The sequence below is a fragment of the Pecten maximus genome, unplaced genomic scaffold, assembly GCF_902652985.1.
Source record: "Pecten maximus unplaced genomic scaffold, xPecMax1.1, whole genome shotgun sequence".
Classification (NCBI taxonomy): Eukaryota; Metazoa; Mollusca; class Bivalvia; order Pectinida; family Pectinidae; genus Pecten; species Pecten maximus.
In genome coordinates, this window is record NW_022979655.1 from 1 (window position 1) to 11329 (window position 11329).

The 11329-nt window shown below is 40.1% G+C and overlaps 1 protein-coding gene across 1 annotated transcript; it reads right to left on the bottom strand.

Moving 5' to 3' along the window:
* Positions 1–3044: 3044 nt before the first annotated feature.
* LOC117319111 (sentrin-specific protease 2-like) lies at positions 3045–10658 on the bottom strand (the record flags this gene model as incomplete). The annotated part of the gene is given in 6 exon segments (XM_033873960.1): positions 3045–3193; positions 3406–3537; positions 8767–8909; positions 9427–9495; positions 10251–10353; positions 10564–10658. Coding segments are annotated over 6 exon segments (638 nt in total), but the record flags the coding sequence as incomplete, so codon positions are not given.
* Between the last annotated feature and the right edge of the window lie 671 nt (positions 10659–11329).

Below are 11329 nucleotides of genomic sequence, written 5' to 3' on the forward strand. Positions count from 1 at the left end.
CTGCTTGGAATAAATGTGCTAGTTTCACATATTTGACAACATCTATAACAAAATCTTTAAAATCATTTCCGTTTGGAGCCACTAACAAGGGCCAGAAAGCTGTCGATGGCCAACGTGGGACCATTAAAGTACCGTTGCTTTACACGCAGCAAGATGATTGATAGCTCGCGCTGTCAAGCACACGGGTGGCACCACCCAACATCTGTAAGCGGACCAATCAAAATTGAAGGCATTCACTCCAGCTGAACCCAGGCATGCGTACTTAGAGGAAAATGTCATGACCTTGTTATTGTTGTTGTCGGCAAACACGTCGCACGTGTGTGGACCCCACTTACTCTCAAACAAATCAAAAATACTGTTTTCTACAGCCCAGTCGTCAAAATCAACGATTCTACTGAACTGATCAGCTAAGCGATTATCATTCCTCGGTATCCACTGGATACTCAAAGAAAATTGGAATGTTTCTGCTAACTTCAGCACCGAAGTTGCGATTTGTTGTAAATTTACACACATACTACCAACCTCCAAAATACGTGGGACACTCTGATTATCAGTACAAACTAACACGCTATTATTAAACAGCTTTTCAACAAAACTTTCCAGTGTTATTTCAATAGCCTTGAGCTCGCGCCATGTTGAACTTTTACAGGCATCTTCCTTAGACCACATGTTGTGTACTAAAACATCGTCAAATTCTACAAAATAACCGGCTCCTGCATGACAACTCGCATCAGTAAAAATGTGCAAATCAAAACCAGGATCAAACTGTTGAACTTTTCAAGGTAACAAATTCGAAATATTTTCGGCCCAAAACTCTGCTTCATTCAGAGCCACTTCTCCCAGCTCACTCCTAGTATCCCAGCTCTGTCTCCGACATACACTGCTATGTAGCGATCTAGTTCTAAATCTACACACATTACCCAGACTCTCCCAGACAGAGACTATTTTTCCTGTAAGTTTAGCTACATCTCTAGCTGAAATTCCATTCGCCCGTTTTATAACATCTTGTGCAACTTTCTTTATATCCAATCTCTTATCAACACTGATATCCAAAACTCCATCTATAAGATTCCACACAAAACCTAACCACTCTAACTTTTGCACAGGAACCCATACACTTTTCTGATCGTATTGGAATGAACAGACTTGGGACATATCTAAAGTTGATTCGAACGTATCATTCATGCCTAACCCATCGTCTAAATATACCCCCAGACCTCCATCTTCTCACTAAGGGTCTTAACAACTTTGTAAAAATATGAGGTGCTGAAGAAAGACCAAACGGCAGACACCTGAAAACGTAGTACTTCGTACCATCGCCCACTTTCCATGCAAAACCCAAAAACTTGAAATGATCTGGATGCATTTCCACGTGATGATAACCTGACTTTAAATCAAATTTGAACATATAGCCGTCTGAAAATACATAATTTAATGCTTCCTTTACACCTTCCATTTTGAACTTTTTCTTTTGAACAAACTGATTAACACACCTCAGATCCAAAATCAATCTTTCTTTCCCTTTCGCATTAACCGATACGGATAACGGATTGACAACATACGGCACTGACTCGGGTTCCATGACTACTTTACTAACTCTTCTATGGCGTTTTGTACAAATTTCTCATGCAATATGGCCGATTTGTTATTACGAGAAAACGAACTAGGGGGCTCTTCTAAAAAAGGTATTAGATAACCCATTTCTACTACATTACAAATATTCTCTGAAGCATTTAAGGTATATCTCCAAAAATCTTTACAAACTCTTAATTCTTTCACAGTTAATAGATTATCATTAATTGAACTCTCAAAATCATATTCTTCTAAATTAACACGCATCTCACATGGATCAGATCTTACCAAATTAGATAATGCTTCAGAGTTTTGGTCCTGGAGCCGTCTGGCTACTTGAGGGCAAGGCCTTGACCTTCCTTGGACAGTTGTTAGTCCAAAGTCCTGGTCCGTTGCAGTAGAAGGAGATGGGAACTCCGCCGCCACCATTCCTACCAGACTGTCCTGTACCGCTTGCATAATTTGGTAAGGATCCGTAACCAGGGAATTCTCCCATGAATCCAGAGACCTGTTGATGACCTCAAAAAAGCTGATGTGCTTCCTGAGATCCCGGACCGCTGAAACCTCCTCGTTGATAATTACCTCCCCTTGAATAGGGTTTCCCTTGACCGGTAGAACCCTTGGCCTTTCTTTTCCTAATAGCTCTGGCCTCTGCCTGCCCGAGACGTACATAATCGTCAGGGCTATCGGCAATAGGATCATCGACATACTCGTCGACCGTATCCCAACCATGTCTATCCGCTATTTTGATGATTTTGTTCCTCTCTGTAATGGCCGAAACACACTCTTCCAATATAGCCACAGCCTGACTATTCTGACCTAGTTGTTTAATGTTCACTAAGGCACGTTTAACTTGACCCTGTCTTGACGTATTAAACAAAAACTGTTTTCCATTGGAAGCAAACTTGAACTTGAAGTCCGACTTATTACATGCACCAACCCCCGTCAACTGCTCATGAGCTCGAAGTTTATCTTAAAATTCCTCAAGTATCTGGAATTTATGCCTCCCCAGTGCTACGTCCAAACGTGACGAAAATAATGAAAGCGCGTCAGTCGTTGTTAAATTAATGCCGTCATTTTCTGCATTAATTTCCGTAGACAAATTTCCCTGTTTTTCTTAAGTCATATTAAATATTACGGAGTAAAATGTTGTACGTCCGCTTTGTTCGGTAACAATCTCGTCGATGACGCATACAGGTAACGACTCTATACAGGTAAGGACCTACAATATCCTCACTCTGCACGTGCAAACACACCCCACCTGACTTTACATAATTAAAATATAACGAAACGAAATTTATTTACTGAAATCCGTTTGCTTCTTCAAGATCAAAACGGTGGTATTACAAAACTTGCAGATATGAAAAGAGATTGCTTAAAACAGATAAACACTTAATTTCTGAGTGTCTTTTTGTGCCTTACAAATCAAACAGTTATGTTGTATTTAGAAATTTGCTTGTACCCATGCTTACATCCATTTCTGCACCAGGTTCTTGTTGTTGCCCCACATGGAATCGAGAATGCTGATTTCCCCTCGTTGGACATCTGCAGCCAGCAACACCCAATGCATACCATGGATGTTGATAGGCATAAACACCCACTTCAAAAGGGAAAATTTCACCTGTTTAAATAAAGTTATTGCAAAAGAATCAATCTCACATATGATTACATCACTGATTTGTGTCGTTAATATTTCATCATATTCTCAAGTGACCTATGGAAAATTCACAGAATATCATAACAGTTGATATAAAATATACAGCGATAGTATGGAAGCACCCAATCAATAAAAGGAGTCAGTTGAATGAGCATAACCGTGTTTCATTTACTTACCTTGGAAAAGAGCCAATGATCAAATTTGTTGCTGTCCCAGAGAACTGCCAGGTATGAAGGGATACAAAAAATATGTGCCATCTCCTGGTTGTTATGTTCCCGTTGCAAAACAGCGAGATATGCATTGATCACCTATATATAACAATGATACACATTTAAACCTTTCTCATTGTATCACATAAATGGCCAGTTCTACCAAGTAATACGACCATATCACATATATCATAATATACATGTAGTAACACAATTGTGAAATCATAAACAATATGTGAAGTCATAATAACTGTGACGATAGTTATCGTATAAACTTTAACATAAATAATGGTTACCCCCATTCTGTATAATGAGTGCTCCCTTGTTTTGTACATGATAACTACGTCATCAGTTTGTGTGAAGACCATGCCTGTTTTACAATGTGAAGAATACACCGGCACCTGCCGACTGACGTTATTAGCATCAGATCTGGTTGTCTATTCAAGCTTGAACGACGCTACATGGTGTCAGAAGTGTTTGGTAGGACTAGAACGTCCACACGAAGCGACATTATTAGAATTAATGTATAATAAGGACATATAGATCTCGTAAGAATAACGAACTGTAAACATGGCCAACACTGGCAATAGCGCGCCCATTGTAGTTCAAGTACCTTCAAACCTCCCTGTACCAGCGGCATTGGAGTTGCGAGGCAATCTTTGCTCGAACTGGAAGAAATTCCGCCGAATTGGGGACAATTACGAAATTGCAAGTAGTCTAATCAATAAAACCAAGGAGCTGAGAACAGCTACGTTACTAACGTGCATAGGGCCCGACGCGTTACAAATATACGATGGTCTTACGTTCGACAACAGCAGTGATAAGACTGACATAACCAAAGTGCTAGAGAAATTTGAAAGATTTTGCATAGGGCAAACAAATGAAACATATGAGCGGTATCTGTTCAACAACAGAGCACAGGACCAAGGGGAGACAATCGACGCATACGTAGCGGCATTAAGGTCACTAGCAAAAACATGCAATTACGGTACATTAGAAGAGAGTCTTATTAGGGATAGAATAGTCATGGGTGTCCGAGAAAACGCGACAAGAAAGAAACTGCTGCAAGATCAGTCTCTGACATTAAAAAATGCATAGACATCTGTCGGTCTTTTGAGAAATCATTTCAACATATGAAAGACATAACTAGTGAGGAAGTTAAGGCATGTGGAAAGAAAGAAAGCAACCACTCTCAGTCACAGGAAAAAACACGTAACAGTGCAGGAACACACAAGAGACAGTCCCAGAAATCCATGATAAGCTGTGATGCATGTGGTTTCCGTCATGATGAGGAGCGATGTCCAGCATGGGGAAAAGTATGTGCAGCTTGCGGGAAATTGAATCACTTCGCAAAAAAAATGTAGGTCAAAACCTCGCCAAGGGTATGGGAATCAAAATAGGAGGAACAGACCAAAGGTATATCAGCTGGAGGAAGTGAATGAAAGCTCAGATGAAGAGTTTATATTTACGGTGCATAAGAAGGATGTAAAACACGTTGGTCAGCCTAATAAGATTCACACTATCATTGACATAAATGGGGTGTTGGTAGAATGCCAGCTGGACAGTGGATCAACCGTCAATGTGTTGCCTAAATCAAAGTATTTACAAGTGTTTGATGACCCTCAATTGGAAAAGTTGTCAGAGACGGACATGACCCTAGTGATGTTCAATCAATCAGAGATGACACCAGTTGGAGTCAGACGAGTGCAGGTCCGTAACCCGAAAAACCGGAAAAAATATTCAGTGGAATTTGTAGTTGTCGACCAAACAGTAAAGCCTATCCTAGGAGCACGTGTGATACAGGCCATCAATCTGATTACTATGAATAAACATAACTTATATCCGAAAGCTGAGGCTCCGAAGGAGGAAGTCCTACAGGCATCAACAACCGACAACACCATGTTTGAAGGACTTGGGAAGTTAGCAGGCAAACTCCACCTCGAGGTAGACCCCACTGTGCCACCTACCAAAATACCAGTGAGACGAATACCAGTGTCATTGAAAGATAGGGTCCAGGACGAACTGATGCGACTAACAAACCTTGGTGTGATAACACCAGTTACCACCCCAACAGACTGGATTTCATCGATTGTGGTGGTTAAGAAACACAATGGGAACTTGAGATTCTGTATTGATCCCAAACCGCTAAACAAAGCACTCAAGAGGAATAATTATGCGATGCCGACAATTGAGGACATTCTTCCAGAGCTAAACAAAGCACGACTGTTCTCAGTAGTAGATGCCAAGGACGGGTTCTGGCATATTGAGTTGGATGAGGAAAGCAGTTATTTGACGACATTTGGCACGCCATGGGGCCGTTATCGGTGGATAAGAATGCCTTTTGGTATCTCCCCAGCGCCAGAAGAGTTTCAACGTAGGCTGGATGAAGCACTGGAGGGTCTAGAGGGAACCAAGGCAATACATGATGACATCGTTGTGTTTGGATGCGGTGACACTGACGCAGAGGCAAGGCAAGATCATGACCGGAAACTCCATGCTTTGTTCGACAGATGCCGCGAGAAGAATATCAAACTGAACAAGGAAAAATTAAAGCTTTGTCTAAGTTCTGTCACATACTTGGGCCACGTAATCTCAGAAAGAGGTTTAGAAATGGATCCGGCGAAGGTCAAGGCCATCACTGAGATGCCCACTCCCAAGGACAAGGCAGGCATACAACGTCTACTGGGAATGATCAATTTTGTGCAAAAATTCGCACCACGGCTGTCTGAGCTGACTTCTCCTTTACGCGACCTTTTGAAAAAGGACTCTGAGTTTGTTTGGGATGAGGCTGTACATGGCCAAGCATTTAGTGAGATAAAGGCAACACTATCCGACACTCCGGTGTTGAGGTATTTTGACCCAAAGAAACAGGCAATATTACAGTGTGATGCATCGGAGTACGGGCTAGGAGCCTGCCTCCTCCAAGAAGGACACCCAGTGGGGTATGCGTCAAGAGCGCTTACGGCTACCGAGTGCAATTACGCCCAGATCGAGAAGGAGCTGCTAGCTGTGGTTTTTGGAATGACAAAGTTTGAGCAGTACACATATGGAAACAAAGTGATTGTCGAGTCTGATCACAAACCTTTGGAGATTATCCACAAGAAGAACTTGTTCAGCACTCCAAAGCGATTACAACGGATGCTACTCAATCTACAGCGGTTTGACTATACAATTATCTACAAAAAAGGCAGACACATGTACATGGCTGATACATTGAGCAGGGCATTTTTGCCGTCAACTGATGAAGAAAGGCGAAATATTAGTCACAACATAGAAGTGGAACAGGTAAATGGTGTAAAGCATCTGGCAGTATCACCCGAGACTTTGTGTAGGTTACAACGAGCCACCAAAACTGATACCAATCTTGCAGAGCTAATGTGTGTCATTCGCAGGGGCTGGCCGGACAGCATGGAACAACTTTCTCTAGAAGTAAAAAAAATACTTCCCATTTCGAGAGGAGCTTACGATCCAGAACGGGTTGGTCTTCAAGAACGACCGTGTCATAGTTCCATTCTCGGAGCGCCAAAACATGATAGAAAGGGCGCATTCCAGTCATATCGGCCTTCAGGGATGCTTGCGAAGAGCGAAGGAGTCGTTATATTGGCCAAACCTGTATTCAGATTTTGAAAAACATATTCAGGCATGCAAGACTTGCAATACTTACTCAGCTGAAAATAGCCGAGAGCCCATGATACCACACGAAATCCCGAATCGGCCATGGGAGAAAGTAGGTGTGGATTTGTTCCATACAGCTGGAAAAGATTACCTTCTCACTGTGGACTACTATTCTGATTTTGTTGAGATTGACCGCCTCCATGACAAGAAGGGCAACGAGGTCATCAGAAAGTTAAAGTCTCATTTCTCGCGGTATGGGTTACCATGCATAGTAATGTCTGACAATGGTCCACCATTCAACGGAAAACAATTCTCAGATTTTTCGAAAGAATATGAATTCCAACACATCACTAGTTCACCAAGATATCCACAGTCCAATGGTAAGGTGGAAAATGCGGTGAGAACTGTAAAGCGAATTCTGGAAAAATCAAGGAAGGATCGACGGGACCCTTATCTTGCTATTTTGGATTGGCGGAACACGCCAGGAGAGATAGTGAAGTCATCCCCAGTGCAAAGACTGTACGGTAGAAGGACTAGGACTTTGCTTCCATTAACAACGCCATTATTGGAGCCAAGCACAATTCCTACGTCGGAGACAAGGAAAGACATAAACCAAAAAAAAAGGAAAATAACAACATTACTACAATCGCGGCACTAAGGCGTTAGTTGAACTAATGCCTGGAGAAACGGTCAGAATGAAACCGACAGAACCAGGGAAGGAATGGACTAAAGCCCGTGTAAAGGTAAAAGTCAACATTCGATCATACAAGGTTCAAACTGAAGAGGGTTCGACTTATCGGAGAAACAGGCGTCATCTCCATAAGACTCCTGAAGTTTTCACAGAGGATGATGGTCAGTTAAATGCGACACCAGAAGGAGATGTTCCAGACACACCGAATGTCAACGAGGACCAGGCACCTCCCACTACTGACCATGAGGAGCCACATGCAGAGGTCACGCTCAGGAGGTCCAATCGTGAAGTGAACAGACCGAATTACCTGAATGACTACGTGTGCATCTTGAATCGCGACCGAAAACAACAGTGAAGTGCCAAAATACACGTGTTTATCTAGATGTCTAGTCAGTAGTGTGTTTGTTAATTTAAAGATACTCTACGTAATCTTTATGTGAATCTCTGAATCATACAGAACACTTATCTAGTCATATTGTAGGTTGCTCAGACATTGTTCCAAGGACTTTCCACATCACCTAGTAGTTAGTTTGTTAAACGTTTATAGTTAGTTGTTGTGTTAATAAGTCGGTTAGGACAGTGTAGGTCAAATGGCACAACCGCGTTTGTAGTGACTGTAAGTAAGGGAAACTCTGAACTAAATTAAAGTGCTAAACGAGGGGGATGTGACGATAGTTATCGTATAAACTTTAACATAAATAATGGTCACCCCCATTCTGTATAATGAGTGCTCCCTTGTTTTGTACATGATAACTACGTCATCAGTTTGTGTGAAGACCATGCCTGTTTTACAATGTGAAGAATACACCGGCACCTGCCGACTGAAGTTATTAGCATCAGATCTGGTTGTCTATTCAAGCTTGAACGACGCTACAATAACCATGTACATCTTATGATTATCTATGTAAAAAAAATACCGCCTTAGTCAAATTAGGATAGCCTTTGTTATATACCATTACCGGTATATGATTTGTTAAAGGGATAGCATGGGCAATAACTGTGTGATAAGAAGATCTGAATACCTTATCATTTAGCCACTGACGGCCCGTCAGAGTTTTGATGTCCCTGGGTTCCAGGACCTCTCCTCCAGTGAAAAGCCTTGTTCTAACTTTGATACTACAGCTGATCTTTCTTGCCGCCAGCAAATCCTCCAATATGGTTTCCTCTAACATTTTAAATATTACAAATTAACAATACTTGATTCTGATTGGTTCACTACTAATACACAGTATTTTATGCATATAAAATCTAAAAATGGATTTATTTCACTATACATGTGTAGCAATATGTCTATACGAATTATAAATAGATTTTGGTGATAAAAACATAATTTACAGGTAGATGTACCCTAATAATAACCATATTCTTATTTTGATATTTACAAGCGCTTGTTATTGTACTTCTTATTACCGTTCTAAGTGATTTATATATTGTATGTACATATGTATATTATCTTTACGCTGTGTAACATCAAATCTCACAGTTTTGGCTTCACAACGTCCTTTGTGTGATCCTGAAATAAAGATGTTCACATCTTTTACCCTTTAATGGGAAATAATCAACTCTGAACATTTCTTTTTTACAACGATATGATACTAATTACCCTTAGGTAATACTTTATTGAAATAACATGCATATGTTGAAATATATCATAAAATTTTGTTACTACTGTTTGTACTCACGTGTTGCAAATCTCCGTTTGGTAAGGCGCAGTATAGATTTACGTGGCAATGAATTTGAACTCTCAGAAGCTAGAATATGAATATAATGTATATTGTATAACTAGATTTTATCTTTTTAACTTAATGTATGTAAAGGGGATAGGATTGCTTTCATTAGGATATTCTTTTGATTTTGAAGGTGTATTTTTCTCTATCAGAATATATATGTTTGCCACTAATATTTGATAGCATTGTTTAAAGTTAAATACCCAACACATTTCATTGAATAAAGAAATTGCAGAAGACATTGTTCAAGAATTTGTGAGAAATGAACATATGATTTCACAAGAAAGTTTTGCTTGTTTGAAAAATGGCAAGAACGCAATACTGCATATACATATCAAATAGTCCTGTAATTTCACAGTGTTTGTCTAGACTTATTGATGGGAATACAGTTACTTCATACTATAATCTTATGTAGTCAAGCTAAAATCAGTTATATATATTGCTGTTGTCATCATATGTCATTATACTGCTGAAATACAAAGACAACATATTTAATATTTAAAACACTTACTTTCAGAAAAGCTGATTGTGGGCCCAGAAATTGTGGGCCCAGAAATTTGATCCTTGTTTGTTTCAGTAGTCAGTGATACTGCCATTTGTATGAAAAGTGTTTGTAATAATTACTTTATGTGATAAGATGATAGCATTTATGTCGCTATTGGTTATTTCGAAATACTATCCTTAAGCATGTATGAATAACCATTTACGAAAGAAAAAAATTACCAATAATATCATTAAGACCATATCACTTATATAATAAAACATACTTATATACTCACATATTGCTTTTAAAGAATCTATTAAACCTTGCATATTTTTTTTGCTCTCGGCAGCTTCTTTGTCAAAATCTCTTTTAAGTGGAAACTGTCCGCATTTTACTGAAAAAGACAATAACTGTTAATGGTTCAATTGTATGTTTGTGAAGTCGTCCATTGATACGAAAGATCATAAATGTACAAGATATTCACGATATTGCACAATAACATTTCAAATTAAAGATTCCATTAACACCTTCATGCACCATCACGACCTGAAGACTATACGAATGGAGCCAGTTAAGGGATAGTGATAAACAAATTACATGTACATTTAGTAGTGCAGTAGTGAGAAAGAAAGTCTTAAAGTGGAGTCCATGTTGAGACTTTTAGGGGCGAGTTTTGAGAGTTCTACCAAGACATCATCCTGTTCCTCAGTCACCCAGATTGCATTGATATTGACAATAAATATAATCTAACAAGCGTTTAATTGTTATATTTACATTAGATACGTTAAACTTCACTTACTCTTTGCTAAATCTGGGATTTAAGTTCAGATATTCCCCTGTTTGTTCAATTGAAAGAACGGCACATGTGAAATCGATTTCATTGTAGCGCTTGGGTTGCAAAACTTCCATCGATGAACAATCAACCACGCTACCGCGGACGCGTGGTTACAATACTACGGAATATGGTGACGCTCAACGTGCAGTTCTGACGTCATTTCTAGAGCTGCTAGGAGCTTCGGATCTTTTTGGACACCTCCAGTGGGATGTGATAAACAAGAAAACGTTATGATTTCGGCAAAACTTCCATCGGTGAACAATTAACCGCGCTACCGCGGACGCGTGGTTACATAACTACGGAATATGGTGACGCTCAACGTGCAGTTCTGACGTCATTTCTAGAGCTGCTAGGAGCTTCGGATCTTTTTGGGCACCTCCAGTGGGATGTGATCAACAGGAAAACGTAATGATTTCGGCAAAACTTCCATCGATGAACAATCAACCACGCTACCGCGGACGTGTGGTTACAATACTACGGAATATGGTGACGCTCAACGTGCAATTCTGACGTCATTTCTAGAGCTGCTAGGACGGTTA